The 21,526-nt window shown below is 48.3% G+C and overlaps 1 protein-coding gene across 1 annotated transcript; it reads left to right on the top strand.

Annotated features, from left to right (window-relative positions):
- The first annotated feature begins 213 nt into the window (after positions 1-213).
- EXOSC10 (exosome component 10) lies at positions 214-21,094 on the top strand. The gene is made up of 25 exons (XM_060088966.1): positions 214-346; positions 2,605-2,741; positions 3,492-3,615; positions 4,885-4,989; positions 5,278-5,443; positions 5,593-5,707; positions 7,021-7,096; positions 7,309-7,419; positions 7,625-7,768; positions 8,276-8,466; positions 9,498-9,654; positions 9,782-9,930; positions 10,095-10,145; positions 10,800-10,911; positions 12,560-12,610; positions 12,773-12,851; positions 12,945-13,054; positions 15,254-15,349; positions 15,696-15,770; positions 16,921-17,008; positions 18,072-18,145; positions 18,669-18,840; positions 19,627-19,688; positions 20,252-20,328; positions 20,965-21,094. The coding sequence occupies exons 1-25, from the start codon at positions 236-238 to the stop codon at positions 20,993-20,995; spliced, it is 2,664 nt and encodes an 887-aa protein (XP_059944949.1). The 5' UTR covers positions 214-235; the 3' UTR covers positions 20,996-21,094.
- Positions 21,095-21,526: the final 432 nt, after the last annotated feature.

Genomic DNA, 21,526 nt, shown 5'->3' with positions numbered 1-21,526 from the left:
CCTGGGAGGAGCAGGCTTTAAATATAAGAATAATTGGGTCCTCCAGGTCTTACCGTAAATTACTGGGTTGCTGTCATGAAATAATATGAGGTTAAAGAAAAACGTCAAGTTCCCTGGGTGGGGGTACTCAGAGCTGACACCGCCCCAACTCAACAACAGCCTTCGCACATGCGCAGTGCGTGCACGTCGCGTTGGCTGAGGCACTCTCGCGAGAAAAGCCGTTCAAGCCGGAAAAATGGCGCTTCCCAGTCCCCGAGAGTCCAAGGCCCAGTCGGCGACAAGCGCTACCACGTCTGACGGGGAGATGGTGCTGCCCGGCTTCCCCGATGCAGACAGCTTCGTGAAGGTGAGTTCGTGAGGCCTCGGGGGCACAGGGATCCGCCCGCGCCTGACCGGAAGCAGGCGCGGACCCTCTCGGAGGCCGCCCACGCGGTCGCGTGCACGCTGCAGCGGAACCTCGGGCGGGGGTCTAGGGGTCGCTGCCCGCTCCGGGCACAGTCTTCATTTTCCGGGGGTGGGGCCTCGCACGCTGACACTGGGGGACGCCACACTCCCCAGGGTCCTTGATCTCCCGTTTGAGCCCATGCAGTCCCGAGTATGGAGAGCCGTCTCCGCCTCTTGGGAAGGGCTTCCGGGTCACCCTGATGTCCCCAGCCTTCGCGACCCCGCCCCCGCCCAGGCCTGAGCCACCCGACCAACTCTCCAGAGAGACTCGGCTGCTTTATGCCTCCCGCGGCCGGGATGACCCTTCTTCCCTCTCCTGAGGTCCAATCCTACATAATCCCAAACCCTGGGTTTAATGTCACCTGTTACAGCTGCCACCGAGTGTCCCTCCTGGAGGTGCCATAGAACATTTATCAATGCCTCCTCGAAGGAACATAGAGTTCATTTAGATTATTTGTCTAATGGTGCTTAAATATGAACAAACAAACCTGGGATTAAACACCTCATGCATAGCTCTTCCAAGACCATGAAACTAAAATAGTTTGTAAGTTAGCACTACAGATCCTCCAAAACGCCACTCACATTATATCTAATTTATCATTAGCAGATGTTGTTATTAATTCACTTATTTGGTTCTGAATAGTTCCTGGGCCACTAGCCATGGTCCTGATTGGGTGGCTCAGCGCTACCATGTACCCCACCATGATTCAAGTTCCCATCTTTCTCTCTCTCTCTCTTTTTTTTTTTTCTTGGAAAACATTTATTACACAACTCACAGTAATGGCAGTTGGCCTTGATATGACCGTCATTTACCTATGACAGCCACTTCAGGTTTTTTCTCATTATCACACAACAATTAAAATAGAGACCTACTTGGCACCGAGCCATAAACACTAGTCCAGTTGTGGACAGTAGCCATTCTAAATTGCTCGTCCAAAAGATCTAGAATATTCTTATATTGTCTTTTTTTTTTGCCGCACCATATGGCTCATGCCACACCACGTGGCTCGTGCCCCTTGCAGTGGAAGTGTAGAGTCTTAACCACTGGACCGCCAGGGAAGTCCCTTATACTTCTCTCTTTTTTTTAATTTTTTTAAATTTATTTATTATTTTTGGCTGCATTGGGTCTTCATTGCTGCACGCAGGCTTTCTCTAGTTGCGGTGAGCGCGGGCTGCTCTTGGTTGCGGTGCGCGGGCTTCTCGTTGCAGTGGCTTCTCTTGTTGTGGAGCATGGGCTCTGGGCACAGGGGCTTCAGTGGTTGTGGCACGCAGACTCTAGAGCGCAGACTCAGTAGTTGTGGCGCACGGGCTTAGTTGCTCTGCAGCATGTGGGATCTTCCTGGACCAGGGCTCGAATCCTGCACTGACAGGTGGACTCAGGAAAGAACTCACAGTGTCCCCTGCACTGACAGGCGGATTCTTTTTTTTTAATAATGAGAGATTACATCTATTTATTTATTTACTTTTTTGGCTACCTTGGGTCTTCATTGCTGCACATGGGCTTTCTCTAGTTGCGGTGAGCGGGGGCTACTCTTTGTTGTGGTGCGTGGGTTTCTCATTGCAGTGGCTTCTCGTTGTGGAGCATGGGCTCTAGGCACACAGGCTTCAGTAGTTGTGGCACGCGGGCTCAGTAGTTGTGGCTTGTGGGCTCTAGAGCGCAGGCTCAGTAGTTGTGGTACACAGGCTTAGTTGCTCCACGGCGTGTGAGATCTTCCCGGACCAGGGCTCGAACCCGTGTCCCCTGCATTGGCAGGCAGATGCTTAACCACTGCACCACCAGGGAAGCCCCCCTTATGCCTATTTTTCAAAGGCGGAAACTAAGGTTCAGATAAATAAAATAACTTGCCCAAGGTCACAGTCCATAGGTAGTAGAGCCAAGACTCAAACCCAGGCTGTTTTGAATATTAGTCCTATTATATATGCATTTGTTCTTCTCTCCCTACTCTCCCAAGAATGTAAGCTCCAAAACTTGGTTTCATGTTCACTGTTGTATCATAAGGGCTGGGTGTAAAATCGGCAGTAAATGAATATGTGTTGGATGCATGAAGGTCTTCATCATCTAGCACAATTCATTATATGTAGCAGATCTTGAAAACAATGAGTTGCTGAATGAATGGTGATCCGTGTCTAAAACATGCTTGTTTTTCTGGTTTTTGACAGTTTGCTCTTGGGGCAGTGGTGGCAGTCACCAAGGCCTCTGGGGGCCTCCCACAGTTTGGTGATGAGTATGATTTTTACCGAAGTTTTCCTGGCTTCCAGGCATTTTGTGAAACACAGGGAGACAGGTTGCTTCAGTGGTAAGTACTGTATATTGGTTTCTCATGTTGAAAGAAAAGACTATAAAGAAGTAGATGATTTTTCCTGAAATTTGTTTTTTTCTTACCATAATTTTCTGTGCTTTAGAGCTATAAAATGTAAAAACGAGGGACTGGGACATATTAATTAGGGAAATGTTACTTGGTAAATTGTGAGTTTTTTAAAATATATATATATTGACTATTGCAGCTGTAGACAATGAATCTTTTTTAATTAATATGGGACTTGAAAACCTAGATCCAAGATTCTCTCACACAACTTGGAAAGTCACAAGTATTAGCTTTCTTCTTCTTTTTTTTTAAATCTATTTTCTTTTTTAGTAATAACTTTCTAATAAGTGTATCAGGACAGGCATTACACAAACATTGATTTTGTTTAACTGTTGCATGACAGAATTAGAGAATCTGTTTTAGATTTCACGTTAAAACAATGAATGCAGAGTACATTATTTACATAGTGTTGTATATGTTTTTTTAGAATTTAAAGGAAGCTTTGGGATAGTTTCTTCCACCCCCTCAACTAACAGATGAGAAAAATAAGTCTTAGTGAGATTTAGTGAATTGCCCAGTGCCATACAACTAGCAGTGTTTTTTGCTAAAGGGTGCAGGTTTTATTAGTTTGATCAAAAAGTATTGGGAATAGTCTGAGCCAAGCCTTGGGAGCGTTCTCCTAGATTGTAAACAAGTGAATAAAAGTATACAAGCTGACTGTGGTTTTCCTGTCCTTTCTAGCATGAGCAGGGTAATGCAGTACCATGGGTGTCGAAGCAACATTAAGGATCAGAAGAAAGTGACTGAGCTGGAGGACAAGTTTGATTTGCTGGTTGATACCAATGATGTTATTCTGGAAAGAGTGGTGAGTATTTCACGTTACTCTTAAGGTTACTAACAAGTGAAGAGCTTTCGTATTATTAAGTATGAAAAGAAACCCAAGCACCTTAGGAAATGAAAAGAAAGGAAGTTTAGCATTTCTGGCCTGTAATGACATTCCCTCCCTCTGCTAGTTGGCTTCTTTATCCCAAAAATAACACAGTTGTCTTCAGATATATCACTTCAGAGTATCAGTGCCCCGGGGGAAGGCTTTTTTTTTTTTTTTTTTTTTTGCAGTACGCAGGCCTCTCACTGCTATGGCCTCTCCCGTTGCGGAACACAGGCTCCGGACGCGCAGGCTCAGTGGCCATGGCTCACGGGCCCAACCGCTCTGCGGCATGTGGGATCTTCCCGGACCGGGGCACGAACCTGCATCCCCTGCGTTGGCAGGCGGACTCTCAACCACTGTGCCACCAGGGAAGCCCAGGGAAGGCTATTTTTAAAGTTCCATATTAATAATCTACCTTCCAGATTTGCGAATCCCATTTTGTTGCAAGAGAAGAGGCCTCTGGATACAGATCCCAACCAAAATTTAGTCTATTTTTACTATTATCCACAGTCTGCTAAACACCCTGACTTGCATAATTGGAGGGAGATGTGAATCATTTGATCTAGCTGACTGTCTACTTACACCTAACACTACAGCATAACATCCTTTACAGAAATACACACAGATTGTCCAAAGCACATCTAACTCTCAGCCGTGTGACAGTCCTGCAGATACTTAAAACATGCTCTCCTGTCCCTTGAAGTCATCTCTTCCACGGTCTAAATGCCCACAGGTCTTTCAGTGGTTTCTCATACTTCATGATTTCAAATCCTGTCATTTATCAACTGGGTGCACCTCTGTTAATGGTGCCCAAATTGAGATTCCACATCTTTACAAAGTAGATCAGGACACGCTTCATTCTCACTCTAAATACCGTACCTCTATGTTTAATACAGTCTAGGGTCTTTTTAATTATTTTAGTGGGCCACAACATACTGTTGAATCACTTTTGAATTTTCAGCCCAATTCAGAACTGTAAAGAGACTTGATCAAGGGTAGGGAGTGCCTGATTACAGCCCTGTCTCTGAGCAAATAATGCTTCAGTTATTTGCGATGACTCTCTAATCACCTCTCCTACAGTGATCCACCCTTATAAGTGTGTACTCTCACACATAATTCTCTGAATGTATTTCGTAAAAATTTTAGGTAATTAGCTCTGTTAACCCTGAAAGGAAGATACTAAATTAATATCTCTTTTACTCTTAGGGCATTTTACTGGATGAAGCATCAGGTGTGAATAAGAATCAACAGCCTGTCCTCCCTGCAGGATTGCAGGTCCCTAAAACCATAGTGTCCAGCTGGAACCGGAAGGTGAGGGCTGCTTTTCAGGTGACTAGAGCTTTCAGTGTCAGCTTTGCAGTAGGGCCCTTGCCCATTCTGATTTGCATTTCTGTTTTAACTTATTGGACACAGAACTGGCCACTGCCTAACTTGTTCTCATAAATAGACACAACCTAATTACGCCCTCTTGTCTAACCCCCCAGTCTCACACACACATACATTCTTATATGAGTGGTCTTTGGAAGGCATAAATTGGAATTTAGTTTTCTAATTCATCAAGTTGCTGTGTTATAAAGTATTTATATTTGTTGATCATAGGCAGGAGAATATAGCAAAAAAACAAAATGTGAAACATTCCGGCTGCTTCATGCAAAAAACATCATCCGACCTCAGCTGAAATTCCGAGAGAAGATTGACAATTCCAACACACCATTTCTTCCTAAAATCTTCATCAAGCCCAATGCTCAGAAACCCCTCCCTCAGGGTAAGTGGTGCCAACTCTGCCCAACATAAATAAATCAAGGGGAAAAGGTATCCCTCCCACCTTCCTTTCTTCAAATTCAGAGGGAGCCAGTTAACCCTCCATAACTAGACAAGATGTGAATGTGTCTTTGTCGCTGCTTGCGTCTCCAGCACTCTCTAAAGAAAGGCGGGAGCGCCCACAGGACCGACCTGAGGACTTGGATGTCCCCCCTGCCCTGGCGGATTTCATCCACCAGCAGAGAACCCAGCAGGTGGAGCAGGACATGTAAGTGTTTGCCTGTCTGAACGTCCTGCCCTGAGTCCTGACCCTCGTGCCGCATTTTCACTCTGTGTCACTTTTGTAAAATGTGTGAATGAGAATCTGAGGAGGGGGTGACTTTCTTCACCTTATCCTGACGTGCATCTCATCGATTAAACCTCCTGCTTGTGTTCGCAGAGGGCCTCGCACAAGCACCGTCTCACGTAGCCCTCACGCGGTCCTGAGAGCTGCCAGTTGCTCTCGTCCCCACTGGACAGATGAGAAAACAAAGTTAGGGATGCTAACTACCCACAGAACTAGAACTTTAAGCCCAGGTTTTCTTAAAATTGTCCTCCCTTTGTACCACTCTGCCTTTCTTGTTAGGTGTGGACGCAAACAAGAAGGTAATGCTCACCAATAAATTCAGTACAGAAAAGCCATTTCTCACTGGTAGGATAAGCATCTTGGAAAAACTTTGCTTAAAACAGACAAGAGGGGCTTCCCTAGTGGCGCAGTGGTTGAGAGTCCGCCTGCTGATGCAGGGGACGCGGGTTCGTGCCCCGGTCCGGGAAGATCCCACGTGCCGTGGAGCGGCTGGGCCCGTGAGCCATGGCCGCTGGGCCTGTGCGTCTGGAGCCTGTGCTCCGCAACGGGAGAGGCCACGGCAGTGAGAGGCCCGCGTACCGCAAAAAAAAAAAAAAAAAAAAAAAAAATTTTAAAGCAAAACAGACAAGAGGACTTTGATTTCAGTTTAAAGAAAAACGGTGGTGAAAACTTCGTCAGTGTTGGTCTTTTTCTCACACGCAGCCAGAGTGTCTGAGCGTTTGTGCCTCAGCCCCAGCTCTGCACTGTGAGGGCACTAGCTGAGTGCTAGAGAAATAAAGGTAATGAAAGGCAGCCCTGCCCTCAAGGAACTCAGAAACTTAGGATTTTTATGCAAGTATCTGACAGAGGAACTGAAAAAAATACATCATTTGGTATATGACCAACTGAGGTATTGACCACCCTCTCTCACCTCACAGGTTCGTTTTTCCAAACCACAAGGAATTACATATTTCACCTTTCTGTATCATCCACAACAGCAACCATACAGTGTTTGGCCAGTTAGTGCTCAAATCTTTATAAATGAATCGATTTTGAATTATCATACTTTAAGGGTAAACAAGTTTCACCCAATTTTTTTTTTTTTCTGATGCACTTGAATCGTCGTTGAAACGATGCTTTTAAAAATATTTTCACAGTGGTCTTTTCTTGTTTGTTTTTACGAATTGGATTAAAGCAGTTGTTCTTCCTTGAATCATGGAATTAAAAAGATTTTTCTTTTTGTTTTATTGATTCAGGTTTGCACATCCTTATCAGTACGAACTAGATCACTTCACTCCACCAGACTCAGTCCTTCAAAAGCCAGAGCCTCAGGTAAGTGCCCAACCTTAGCTGATGGATGGTACCCAAGTAGCCCAGGAAGAATCAAATACATAGAATTACTGGATGTAATTTTGGCTTTCCTTAAATATTTTTAAAGTAGAAGGTTATGACTTTGGATTATTTCGTGAACTCGTAATTTTGGTACTTTCATGAAAGATGATTCTTAACAGTCTTCTCTTTCTGCCCGTACTTCTGTGATGCAGTTATACAGACCTGTAGGAGAGACACCCTGCCACTTCGTGTCTTCGCTGGATGAACTGGTGGAACTCAATGAAAAGCTCCTGAAGTGTCAAGAATTTGCTGTAGACTTGGAGGTAACTTGTTAATGACCTGGAATGAAATTTTTACATTTCCTGTGAGTTCACCTACTCAAGAAATATAAAATTAATACTAACTTAAATCTACTTTTTGGTAAAAATTAATTATATTACTCTGCTTTATAACTGACTTCAAAATCGGTAAAGGTAAGCCTGGTAAAATCTTTTTTCTCCTGTTCTCCCTTCTTTCTGTGTGTTTTAGCACCACTCTTACCGGAGCTTCCTAGGGCTCACCTGCCTAATGCAGATTTCCACCCGGACAGAAGACTTCATCGTTGACACCCTGGAGCTTCGCAGTGACATGTACATTCTCAATGAGAGCCTCACAGACCCAGCTATTGTTAAGGTCAGCCAGCCTTTTCCCACTCTTGCATGTGAGTGCAAGATGTAGGTGCTTTTCAGTTTACTGTTTCCGTCATTTCAACGTAGACCCAATAAAGTTGAGAGAAATAACAGTAACTTCACACTAGGGTACCACATGCTAAACTGCTTTTGTTTCTAAACCCCTGTTAGAAGAGCTAAGGCTTAGCTCGTTACCACCCAGAAAAATGTTAAATCACTTTGATGAGTACTACAGTGAGCCCATGCTCTCAAGATTGTTTGGACTTAATGACTACCCTTGAAGCTAGCAGAGCAGCTTTCTTAGAATTATCAGCTGTTAGCAGTTACAAGTATGCAATTAGGAGTGTAGAAGGCTGTGGCCCAAATTAAAAGAGGCATTTAAAAACTGAACCCATCTTAATCTTTATCCTGGCTTCTAATTCCAGTGTTCTAATAACCTAGGGGCAGAGTTCATTTCAGAGTATAAGTGGCCTTGTGCCACTGTACTGCCTGATTGTGGTTTTGTTTTCAGGTCTTCCATGGCGCCGATTCAGACATAGAATGGCTACAGAAGGACTTTGGGTTGTACGTGGTGAACATGTTTGATACCCATCAAGCAGCACGCCTTCTTAACCTGGGCAGGCACTCCCTCGACCATCTGCTGAAGCTCTACTGCAACGTGGAATCAAACAAGCAGTATCAGCTGGCCGATTGGAGAATACGGTTAGTTTGTTCTTGACCTGGAAATGGGGATGGCGGAAGAAGGCCTGGGCGTTCATTAACTCCCACTCCTGGAGACCCTTGTTCAGGCTGTAACACCATTTGGATCTTCAGTTGAATGTCGTTGGGCTTTTCTCCAGTTGTTTTCGGTGGCATAAGGACAACTGGAAGGTTTAGAATAGCAATGAAGCTTATGTTGGGCTGATTATGTTACATAGAGGGGAATGTTAGTAAATTTCAGTTTAGTTCTGTAATGTGAAGAATTTAAAACTTTTTAAATGGATTGGTTAAAAAAATGCTTCCTATTTGAAAAAGCTGGGAATTACTGTCTTAGATAAACGAATAGTGCATTATGCTTCATGGAAGTAGTAGTTGAAAGAGCCACACCATGTCAGCATTTGTCCACGCCAGTCTCTTGTTTGTAACTCACATCTCCCCGGTAGGGATGCTTGTGTATGTGTGAGATGGTCTCCCATAGGTGTGAGAGGATTCTAAGGTACAGAGTTGACTTAGCCTTAGAGTCAGTGTTTACTGTAGTCAAAGGCTGTAACAGAGTCTTGGCCATACTTTATGGGATCCTTGCTCACCTTGGTCATTTTCCGATGGCCGGTTTCCTCTCTGAGGTTGCAGCTGTTGTATGGAGAAGCACCAAGCTTTTCTCCACTTCTCATGCCAGAATTTCTAAAGAGAATCTAGTGAAGTCCAAATGTAAGACGAAAATGATAAAATCTAAAAACCATTACCTGTTACTTCACCCATGCCACGTGCCATACACTGGGCTAAGATTCAAACTCAGGAGGGCAGGGCCCTTATTTTTAACCACATCATTGCCCTGCCGCCCTTTCTGCCCAGCTGTGAAAAGAGTGGCTTGTCATATGAAGATGCAGGAGATGCTGGTAGAACTGTAGTGTTGGCTGGGAGAGAATCTTTGATATCAGAAGGAGCCAAAAATGTCTTAGCTCCAGCAGCGCAGACAAGTTGAATTGCCGCCCAGGGGGAGAGGTGTGAAACAGTGTTCTCTGTTGCAACTCTAGACCTCTGCCCGAGGAAATGCTCAACTATGCCCGCGACGACACTCATTACCTGCTTTATATCTATGATAAGATGAGGCTGGAGCTGTGGGAGCGTGGCAACGAGCAGCCCACGCAGCTGCAGGTGGAGTGGCAGCGGAGCCGTGACATCTGCCTCAAGGTAAAGCCCGACACCCGGTTCCGCTCAGGTCCCGCTTGTTCTTTGCTTTGCTCTTTCCATTCATGAAGAGAGCCCAAGGCACAATAGTGATGCCCACTGATCTTGAATATTCGCTGATATTTTGCAGAAATTCATCAAACCTATCTTCACGGATGAATCTTACCTGGAACTGTATAGAAAGCAAAAGAAACATCTCAACACACAGCAGCTAACGGCCTTTCAGCTGCTGTTTGCCTGGAGAGATAAAACAGCTCGCAGGGAAGATGAAAGTTATGGGTAAGAGACTAGAGATTCTTTTAATCTTGCCAGGTCTGGTAACAAGCAAATAATGGACTTTTTTTCCTTTTTGCCATGAAAGTTGGTTGTTTTCCCAGGGTTATAGCATATAGTGGAAATTGTTGGCTGAATTTAATGTGATCCCGTTGTGTGTTTTATTCCAGATATGTCCTGCCAAACCACATGATGCTAAAGATAGCCGAGGAACTGCCCAAGTGAGTGAGACCTGATTCATATGCTCGCTGACTTTCTCAGTAGAGAAAAGTTGTCCTTCACAATCCAGCTTCCCTGATTGTTGTTGCCTGAAGGCTGTTTACTCAGAGAAGATCAGTGCTCCAGGAAGTTGGCGCCAAGGAATGCAGCATCTCTGCCCTTGGGCTGCCACTTAGGCAGTAAAACTTCTGAACTGGAACTGTTTCAGTGGATATGCCTTATACTGAGTCCCATGTAAGTCTCTGAGCCTATAACATCCACTTACAAGGAAGGAAAATGTCTGTACTTTCTTCCAACTTAAGCTGTCTTACGATTTCAGATGTTGTATGATGTTAATTAAAGTATAAGCAGAGAATCAAAGTTCATAATCTTCTGTCACCTCCTTGCAGAATCGCAGTACAGCGGAGCTGCGGCCCTGCTTTCCAGCCCTCCCTGTTAGCAGGAGGCAGCTGTAAGAGGCTTTCTGCTCAGGGCTCAGGGCAGCAGGGAGCACGTCTGGGAGCAGCTGGCTGGGCTGCCCTGACGTGACGGTGTTTCCTTGGTGTTCACCTGAGCTTTCCAGTGCTCTGGCTTTATCTGGGTATCGTTCTTTCCTGGAGCCTCTGAGCGCTGCGTCCCTAGGCGATGAGTTGAGTGTGTTCTCGCTTTGCCTTCAGGGAACCTCAAGGCATCATAGCCTGCTGTAACCCTGTGCCACCTCTTGTACGGCAGCAGATCAATGAAATGCATCTTTTAATTCAGCAGGCGCGAGAGATGCCCCTGCTCAAGGTAAGAAAGCTTTTCTGCTGAACGTTCCCAACTCAGCAGGTTCTCAACCCTGCCTGCCAGTGTCTTACTTCTTGTGGTGTCCTATGTACGTCAGCTGGTCTCCATTCTAAAAAAATCCTGAAGACATAATAGGATTTAGGAAATCCAGTGGGTGTATCTTTATGATAATCAAAAGCTAAAACTCATCCTTTTTTTATGACCTTATCTTTGATCATCCAACAGTCCTTGATGTCTAATGATGTCTAATGGGCTGGTTAGCTGTTGTTCAGAGGCAGTTAACCTGGAGGCGGGATAAAATGGAGTGTGGATCTCAGCACGGGGAGCTTGTTTTGGAAAACGGGCAGTGGTCCAGAGTGAAGTGATAGTGCCCTGATGAGTGTGTTGGTCACAGAAATGGAAAGCAAAGGATGGGTACAAGAAGCATCTTCAGAAGAAAAGATCGGTGGAGACAACAGCTGCCATCTCTTTTTCTCATTTTTGTGGCTGTACCATGTGGCTTGTGGGGTCTTAGCTCCCAGACTGGGGATCAAACCTGGGCCCTCAGCAGTAAGAGCGCCGAGTCCTAACCACTGGACCGCCAGGGAGTTCCCTGCCATTTCTTTTGGAGCACCATGCTAAGTGCTTTAGAGGTATTCCCCGACTGGCAAGTGGATTTGAAAATAACGGAGGTGGAGTCAAGGACAGTTCACTCCACGTATAAAGCTGAGGTGATGGGAAACATGAGAACCTTGGATAGAAGAGGGGAATTCAGAAAGAGCTAACTGTGAAGGAGATGCTAAAGTTCAGGAAAATTTAGCTGAAAGCAGGGTCCCCAGCCCATAATCCAGATCCATACGTTACGTCTGTATGTGCGACGCATGGGCACGCACACACACCAGCACGCCTCTGCTCTTGTGTAGATAATGCAGGATGTCAGGTAAATTTGCATGTTTTGATTTGTGTTTTATTGGGACAGTTTTTCATGTTTTGTGTCAGTATGTGGTAAATCATGTTTATAATTTTTTGAAAGATACATTGATTCCAGAAGACTTAAAATCAGCCCCTTTGAAAAGGTGAAAAAGAAGAGAATCTGAGGGCTTCCCTGGTGGCGCAGTGGTTGAGAGTCCGCCTGCCGGTGCAGGGGACGCAGGTTCGTGCCCCGGTCTGGGAAGATCCCACATGCCGCGGAGCGGCTGGGCCCGTGAGCCATGGCCGCTGAGCCTGCGCATCCGGAGCCTGTGCTCCGCAACGGGAGAGGCCACAACAGTGAGAGGCCCGCGTACCGCAAAAAAATAAAAAAATAAGAGAATCTGAGGATAAACACATTTACTGTCTTCATGTTAAAATTTCTTTCTTGGCTCTATACTTTTTCCAAGTAAAGAGAGAAACTCTGGTGACAAGAGAAGAATCTTTATCAAGCTCTTTGGAATCCTTCCACATTGTGCCTTGTTACGATAAAAGGTTTTATTCTTTCATCCAACAAATAATTATTGAGCACTAAGTAATTATAGTGCCAGGCACTGGAAGAGCTGAAGGGATGAGAGAAAATCTCTGGGTTCTTGAGAAAAACACCGTCTAGTAACGGACCCGTCTGCGCTGAGGGGAAAAAATGTGTGTATCATCAAATGTAGGGAACTTTCCTCAAATTCTCTTTGTTTTTACTTTTCAGTCTGAAGTTGCAGCTGGAGTGAGGAAGAACGGGCCACCGCCCAACCCCGAGGTACCGTGATGTGTTTGTTGTCGCTTCTTTGGGGGAGACATGAGTCAAAGCCAGCGCGGACCCAACCTCCCTGACAGACACCAGGGCCTGACCCCTCGGGCAGAAGGCTGCCCCCTGCTTGCAGGTTGTTGGTGCCAACCTGGTGCTTTCTTTTTGATGCAGAGATTGGAGAGTGCTCTCTTCGGCCCCCACGACTGCTCCCATGCCCCGTCAGACAGCTGTCCTCTCATGGGAACCAATGGTAATGAAAAGCCTTCTGCAATATCCTGGACAGCTGGGGCTGCCTGGTGTGCCATCCCACAGGCTTCGACCGTGCTGACTCCCCTCCCTGTAGGGCCTGTGCCGGTGCAGAAGCAGGAGGGCCTCCCCACTGCCCGAGAAGAAGAGGAGGCCCTGCCGGACACCAGATGCCTCATCGCTACCGCCGTCATCACGTTATTTAACGTGAGTAACCTCTTCAGGGAGGGGGGACAGACCGGGGGGAGGTACTGGGTTTATCACACAGGCTGTCTGCCTGGGCTGTCGTGGCCACCTCTGAGCCAAACACCAGAAGTAGAAGCCCGCGGTGGTGGGAGTGGGCGTGGAGGCCATCGGCCAGATGGTGTTTGCTGCTCTGACGAGGGGGTCTGTGAGAGGTGGCGGAGGATTCTCTGTGCGCTCCGCGTGAGGAGATCCTCAAGGGAGGGTTGACATCTTGATACTCACCAGTGGCCCCCCGGGGAAGCCGGTGTGGGCTCCAGGGACGCATAAGCAGGGACTTCTCCCGAACATCCACGGTCAAAGGACAGTTCACCCTGATTCCCAGAAGGGATGGAGTGATCTCTCCGATGAAGAGTGTGTGCTGTGTATACCTTCCTGACAGCCGCCAGCACCACCTGTATGCGCTTTGGATGAAAAAGAGAAGATTTAAAGAGCATTTCTCCGGTCTGGCTCGTTAGAGGAAGTGAGCTGCGGGAAATCAGGCACCAGGAAGTGGGTAGGAGCTTGTTCCCCATCCCGGAGAGAGGCTGAGTCCTGGTAGGTAGTGACTCCATCCAGTGTGGAGTCCCAGCGTGGCCCGCCTGAGCCCAGCCGTGTTCCTGGAATTGGGCTGGGATGCGACAGAGCTTATCCCGGTCTGTCCCACTCAGCACGCTTCTCCTTTCCGCCAGTGACTTGAGCTGCAGGTTCTTTGCACAAGGAAGACCAAGGTGCATTTGTTGGTCAGGATGGACAGATACTGAAATGACCAGGGACAAAAGGAAAATGCACAGATAAAATTCTGAATACAGCAAGCAATAGATGTGGTAGAAAGGAAAAACCATAATTTCTAGAAAGAAGGAACTGAGAAAGAGAAGCAAGGATACTGTCTATATGGAAAAGGACAAGTGTCGAGCTTAGCAGACGTCCAGATGGCTAAGAAGCTGGTGGTCCAGTAGGTACGGGGTCTCCGTTCACACTATCCCACCACACTCAGGTGCTGGGCCAAAGCCAGGGAGGCGAGGTGCCACCTGCAAGATGTACCACCCGGGAGTGAGCTTGCCTTTTCACTTAACTACATACATTTAGTCTTGCTTCTTGCGAAAAGAAGTCTAGGAGCTTTAGTTGACCGCAGAATTCATTGAGCCACAAAGTGATTAGGCAGCTAAAGATGTGAGCGTGAACTTGCGGCTGTGTGGATGTGTAAGCGCTGTGCCTGGTCTAAAGGATGCTGGATCCCCTCGTGCCCTGTGTGGCAGGGAGCCTAACTACAGAAAAAGCCAAAGACCTGACCCCAGGTCTCAACCCACCGCCGGGGACGACTTCACATGCTGATGAACCCAGGTGGAAGCAACATTCTGTTGCATAATTTCATTGGTTACCTATAAAGGTGTATGATTTTAAATTTCAGGTAATTTCAGGTTACAACCCCACATTTTAGAGCCAGCCAGACCTGGGTTTAAATCCTTGTTCTGCACCTATTAGCTGCAAGGCTCTGGAAGACTTTCTTAACTTCTCCCAGCCTCACTTTCCTCATCTGTAAGATGGTGAGAATAATGCCACATAGCTCATAGGTTGTAAGGACACGGTGAGAATTCATTGATTCAATAGATATGTATTAAACACCCTACTGTGTGCTAATATAGGTTATTACAGTGCCTTATACATAGGGGAGGCTTTTAAAAAATAGTCGTTAATATTGTAAATCAACTATACTTAAATTTTAAATTTTTAAAATAGTTTTTTGGGTCTTTGGGTTTTGGGGGGGTTTGTTTCTGTTTTTTGTTTGATTTTGTTTTCTTTTTTGTTTGGTTTGGTTTTGGTTTTGGTTTTGGTTTTTTTGCAGCTTACTCTTAGTTCCCCAACCAGGGATTGAACCTGGGCCACTACAGTGAAAGCACCGAGTCCTAACCACTGGACTGCCAGGGAACTCCCAACAAAGTTTTAAATAAAAAAATAAATTTAAGTTATTCCCTGGTGGTCCAGTAGTTAGGGCTCCGTGCCTCCACTGCAGGGGGCACGGGTTTGATCCCTGGTCGGGGAACTAAAATCCCCATATGGGGCATGGCGTGAATGAATGAATGACTGTCAGCTGTTAGTATCGTTACTGTTACTGTCATTCCTCTTGCATGTATCTTAATGTCACAGAACGATGACATGAGTGATCATTTTCTGTCCCTGCAGGAACCTAGTGCTGAAGAAAATGGAAAGGGTCCATTAACAGTTGCACAGAAAAAAGCCCAGAACATAATGGAGTCCTTTGACAATCCATTCCGGATGGTAAGTAATGGTTGTGTATGTTAAGGGCTGACAGAAGAGGCACAGAGCTTTCTGTAGCTGTAGGTGCCTTTTGCCTGGAAAAGAAGCCGAGAGCGTGCAGAGACTGGAAGCCGCAAAACTGTGAAGTCGTCCCCGGCGGTGGGTTGAGACCTGGGGTCAGGTCTTTTGAGACAAAGCCGAAAGGAACACCCCACTTGAGGGCCAGGCAGCTGCGGCCAGGCTGATGCTTTGCACGGAGGCCTCCTAAGATGGAACCAGCAAGAAAACTCCCATCTCCGCGCCACCGACCTCTGGGTCCGGATTCCATTTCTCAGCGGTTAACGTGACTGTGTCTCCGTCTCTCCAGTTTCTGCCTTCACTAGAATCCCGGGCTCACGTTTCTCAGACAGCAAAGTTCGATCCATCTTCGAAAATCTATGAAGTAAGTGGATTTGTCACCCTTTCTAAGAGTGACTTTCTAGGAAAAGGGGACTTCTTAATTTCTTAAACCAGGTTTCTGTTTTAAATAAGCCCATCTGTGAAACTCCCTGAAAGTGAATGCAAGAAACACTTCATAGATAAGCATTGTTTCCAGAGAGAGCAGCCAGACTCTAATCAGATTTTCGAAAGCATTGGGGAACTTTTTAAGAAACAGATCTTTGGTTTTTGTTTTTTTAAATTGAAGTTTAATTTACTTGCTGTAAAGTACACAGATGTGAAATGTACAGCTTGATGCGTTTTTATATATGAATATGACTTTAAGGTTCTTAAAGGTGACAGCTTAAATTTTAAAACACTCTGTCGTATATTGTGTGGTTTGTTTTTAACAATGAGAGCGCATCTTCCCTGGGTCCCCATGCGATGTTCCCGGGAGCCCGCACGTTAATTGCCTGTTAAAAGCCCTCTTCCTCCCTGCAGGAAGTAGCGCTCTGGTCAGATGGGTGGCCTGCCCTCCTCTGGTCCCAGCACCACTCTTTCTTTAGGCAGGAGAATCAGGCCGACACCCTGATGGGCCTCCGCCCTGTCCCTGGTGGTTAGCCTGCTGCTGTTAGACGGGGAGTCAGGCAGGGTTTCCCCCCACTGGTCGTGGCACACTCAGCAGCCATCCGTCCCTCCCCGTGCTTGCTGCTTCCTGTCACCTAGATGCGTTCTAAGGCCGCAGGTACAGGCGGTGTCATAAAGAAGCACGTCAGACTTGCAGGAGGCCTGCCTTGAATCCCATCTCCGCCATTTATTAACCATGCCCCTTGAACCAGTTATTTAGCTTCTCCGAGACTGTTTCCTGTCCGTAAAGCAGGGGTGATGTTAATGCCACTGTCCCGGGATCGCAGAAGGGACTGAATGAGATGGTGGATATGCGAGCATCCAGCCCAGTGCCTGGGATACAGCTGTACTTTGTCCTTCTCAATAAGTAGCTTATAAATAAAGCCAGCCTGAGGTTTTATTTTGTGTGTCATTAGATATGGAACTTATAACCTAGAATGTATATAGCTGCTAGGTTAGCATGCTCTGCATCACCTCATTAAAAAAAATAAAGCATTCCTAGGTGGCTGAGTTCTGGAGTTTTTTTGTTCTGTTTGTTTTCATTATAGATCAGCAACCGTTGGAAGCTGGCAAGCCAGGTACAGGTTCAAAAAGAATCTAAAGAAACTGCCAAGAAGAAGGCAGCTGAGCAAACAGGTAGCGTAGCATTTGCTTCCTCAGAAACTCAGCACATTTGTTAGAGAACGGCCCTTGCACATCGTTCTGTCGATTTAATCGTTCAGCGAAGTGCCAGATACAGCAAAGCAGACCCGGCCCTGCCCTCCGCAGCCTCCCCCCTGCTGAGGGATGGCGGACAGTCAGCCGGTAGATGTGTGAGCTGTCAGGGCAGCGGGTACTTGCTCAGAGAGCGAGGTAGGAAGTGCTGGGGGGTGGGCCTGAGGGGGCGCGGGGCTACTTCCATACGGCAGTCAGTGAACGTGGCGCTGAGCAGAGACCTGCAGGGATCGGGGGGAGAGTACCGGACCGGAGGCCCAGCGAGGCCAAGGCCACAGCTCGCCGTGCTGCTCAGCATAGCCAGGAGGCCCCGGGGGTGAGGAAGGCGGGAAGGAGGGGAGGGCAGAGAGCAGGAGTCCATTGTCAGGACTTTTATTCCAAGTGAGTTGGGAGCCTTGGATGGTTCTGAGCAGAAGAGGGACGTGCGCTGAATTAGGCTGTGGAGGCCTCACCCTGGAAGCCGCGCAGAGGGCAGGGGCGGAATGTGGGTGCGAAGGGACATTGGTGTGGACAACCTGGGGTCAGAGCAGGTGGTGAGAAGTCAGAGCCTGGGTGTGGCCCGTAGTGAAGCCCACAGCGTTGGGTGAGGACTCAGGTGTGGTCCGTGGACTCGAGAGGTTTCGTCCTGAGTGCCTGAGGAGGAGGGGCTGCCGTCGACAGTGAGGCTGAAGAGGGAGCCGGTTTGAGGCAGACGAGGTTTGGGTTCTGGTCCTTCATGTGTCACAGTTGAGATCCCGGCGCAGCACCCTCAGAGGTGTCCCGTAGGCCAGTGCATGCGGGGCAGGTGTGGGTGTGGACTGAGAGGGCGGGTGGTGAGAAGAGCATCTGGGCCCGAGCCCCACTGCAGCCACCCTGTGGGGATTTGGGGAGGTGGGGTGGGACCAGCAAAGGGGGCTGAGGGGCAGGGAGGATGCGCTCAGCTGGGGCGACCTCTGTGGGCAGAGGAGGGCGGAGGCCTGCACAGAGATGGTTCTCTCTCTTGCAGCTGCCCGGGACCAGGCCAAGGAGGAGTGCAGAGCAGCAGCGGAGCAGGCCGTGCCCGTCCGCCAGCAGGCTGCCGTACGTGCTGGCTTTTCTGCGTTTTCTGGTTGTGGTCAGGATTCTTCTCGAACGTCAGGAGGGCTTACCCTCAGCTTTGGATTAAACGCCTGCTTCTTCCCAGTTCACGCTGGCTTGTCAAGTGGTGCTGCCTTGTGCCCCTTATGAAAGCTGACATTGTCATCCCCCTTCGATGTGCCTCCCTCCGCGTTTGGGATAAGCATGCCCCTCACCTGTACACGTAGACAGGCCTTCAAGCCCGCTCTGTGTCCCACCCCTCCTGGGAGCTGTTTCACTCCCCGGCACCCAAACTCTCTGGAATGCTCAGCCCCGGCCTTTCGAAGTGGCCTGATGTCATTGTCCCTCTGGGAGCTGGTCTCTCTCGGTCCACCTGGCAACAGCCCCGCCCAGACTCCCCGCCGGCGCTCCGCTCCCCATCACCGCATCAGTTGTTACAGCCCAGGAGGCGGTGGGTGCCTCGCGATGTGCTCTCTGCGGGGCACGCGGGGCGTGCTGCTCTCTTACGGGTCTGTTCAATCCACAGCTGGAGAACGCTGCCAAGAAGAGGGAACGAACAACAAGTGACCCGAGGACGACAGAACAGAAACAAGACAAGAAACGACTCAAAACCTCCAAGAAGATGAAAGACCCAGATCCACCAGAAAAAGATTTTACCCCATATGACTACAGCAAGTCGGATTTCAAGGTTTTTGCTGGTGAGACCAGAACTGGTGCCATGCAAGGACTACCTGCCACGTCACATGGGAGGAAGCTGTGGGGTAAAGAAACAGCGGGCCTTCGGCGGAGCTTAAGCTCTGCCCAAGACCTGGCATGAAGCAGGAGTTGTGAGGGCAAGACAAGGACACGGTGGTGACCGGACAGAAACCCACCTCCCTCAGCCCCTGGGACTGACTTGTAGGAGCCGCTCTGGTGGTTCAGCACGATGGTGTCTGTTCTAATCGTGGCTTCATCCTTCTTCACAAGAGCTTGTGCCCAGAAACACGTTTTCTCACAGACAGATACACACACACACCAACGATTCGGTTTGTTGAGAAAACCTGATGCCCAGGAGCTGAAGCTCTGTGCTTCCTGAGCCAGTGAGAGCCTGTCTACCTTGAAGGGGCTGTAGCTGGCATTCCTGACTACAGAGCAGGCTCCTCGGCAACACAGCAGTCTTTTCTGCAGGAATGTCACCTCTGGTCCCAGTTTACTGACAGTGGCTTCCTCCTGCACAGAAACCAGATAGATTTCCTTGATGTAAAGTGGCCAGTGCTTTAGCCACCTGCCCCGACCTAAGAATAGACCTGTGAGAAATGAGCCTTGGCTCCAGGCTGCCCTTAGCTACTGGGAACATGATCTGTGAAGTTACATCAGCCAGAAGTTTCGGTAAAGGGGTAGTGGACTGGCAGCCCACACTTCCTGAATGTTGTGTCCCCAGCCTGGTAGTAAGTCTGTTGTGTGTATTCACTCACATGATCACCGGCGTCTCTTTTACCTTTCAGGAGACAGCAAATCCACACCTTCTTCCCAGTTTGACCCAAATAAGCAGCCACAGTCTGGCAAGGTAAGTAATAGACTGAGAACTCCAGCATGCTCGAGGTGCATGTTTGCTGACCTCTTCCACTGCTTGGAAGACAGGTCCATCTAGGAATCCTTTTTGCATATCTTTTCCCTCACCTCCTTTCTTCCCAAGTACAGACAATACCCATCAACTATTCTCGCAAGAAAAAAATGTTTTAAAAGAGTCTATAGAAGTGGGTGTGTGGTTTTGAAGGGTGTTACTCTGTTTGCTGCCATGGGGATTATAGCCACAGGCCGAAACCCTCCCTGTGGCTGCCAGCACAGGCCTGCCTTTGCCCCCCGTGGGCGTTGCTGCCAGTCAGAGCAGAGGGTGGCTGGACGTCTGGCATGGTGTGGGGGGGCGAGGCCCACGTGGAGCCCTCCCGTTTCTTCAGTAGCTCATATGTACGGCCTTGCCTTCAGAAACACCCAGAAATGTCCAGTTGCAAGAAAACCAGAGTCATACCAGTGGCGCTGGAGTCCTTGATGGGCCGTCTGAGCTCAGGGGTGTTTTCCTGTGCGTCTTGCGGTCATGGTTGTCACTCAGCTTCAATGGCTTCTTTTCAGAAATGCACTGCAGCCAAAAAAATTAAACAGTCGATGGGAAACAAAAGCATGTCCTTTCCAACTGGAAAGTCAGACAGGTACGTGCCAGACGGCCGGCGTGGCCCGGGGAACCCGGTGAGCAGCTCCGAGGCCTCAGGTGGAAAGACTTTCCAGGGCCTCTCCCAACCCGAACCCGCCCTCTGTCATTTGGAAAACTAGCTGGGACAGGAGAGGTGATCGCTGGATGCCAGTCACAGCCACGGCCTCCCAGGGCTCCGGTCACCCTCAGCGCTCTCCCCGGTACCATACGGTTTCCCAGGGGCACCTCAGAGCAAATAGTCTGTTTGTTTGCCTAGATCAGCTTGTTTCTGAGGAATGAGAAAAACGGTCCCTAAGCAAATGTGGGTTGTCATTGTTCAGGAATACTTTAGTTCGAGGCGTGAAACCCTGATCCTTGAGGCAGACCCTGAGGTCAGAGGACTCACCCCCAGGCTGTGGCCGTAAAGCAGGGACCTGCCTGTAGATCTCGGTCAGCTCGGCCGTCCCGGCCCCGCTCTTGTCTGCTGGAGTTTCGGGGCACGTTGCTGCCCCGCTCAGTCCTCGCAACCCCCAGACAGTCCATTTTCCCTCAGTTCTGCATGATTAAGGTTCGCAGCGTTTTATAAACTGGCTGAGAGCCGACGTTCAGCCAAACTGGAAGAACTAACTCTCTTGTTTCCGTGCTGTCTCTACAGAGGCTTCAGGCACAATTGGCCAAAGAGATAGTGTTGGAAGAGACCCTGGGGATCCTCCCATGGACTGGAAGCACCACACGGTGGTGCTGCTTTTGTACGAACTCATTTTTAAACCATTAAAAATAATTCTTACTGGAAGAAAGCTGGTTCCTGACTTTTCTTTTGCGGCCACCACAGCTCTGGCAGGAGAGAGCAGATCTCATCCTGTCCAGATCAGTCGTCAGTGGCCTGGGGTAAGTGTGCCCTTGGGGCGTGGTTTCTGGAGAAATCCAGAACCACCTCCAGGGGGGAATGCAGGAGGGTCTCCTGTGACTCGGGAAAGGGAGGCCTGGAGCACAACACTCACCCGACTGTCCATCCCGAGAGTTCTCACTCGTTCACACGCCTTCAGGTCACATGAATGAAGCCAAATGGCGGAAAGTACATTCGGGAGGGACCGTTGGGCGCCTAGAACCAGCGGCGCTTCACAAGGGCCTGGTCTCTTCTCTGCTTCTTTCTCTTTTCTTTTTACACTTTTTTTCCCAATTATAAAAGTAATAACATGTTTATTGTAGGAAATGAG

Source organism: Mesoplodon densirostris, chromosome 2, assembly GCF_025265405.1.
Source record: "Mesoplodon densirostris isolate mMesDen1 chromosome 2, mMesDen1 primary haplotype, whole genome shotgun sequence".
NCBI classification, from domain to species: domain Eukaryota; kingdom Metazoa; phylum Chordata; class Mammalia; order Artiodactyla; family Ziphiidae; genus Mesoplodon; species Mesoplodon densirostris.
This window is presented reverse-complemented; position numbering and strand designations above follow the sequence as displayed.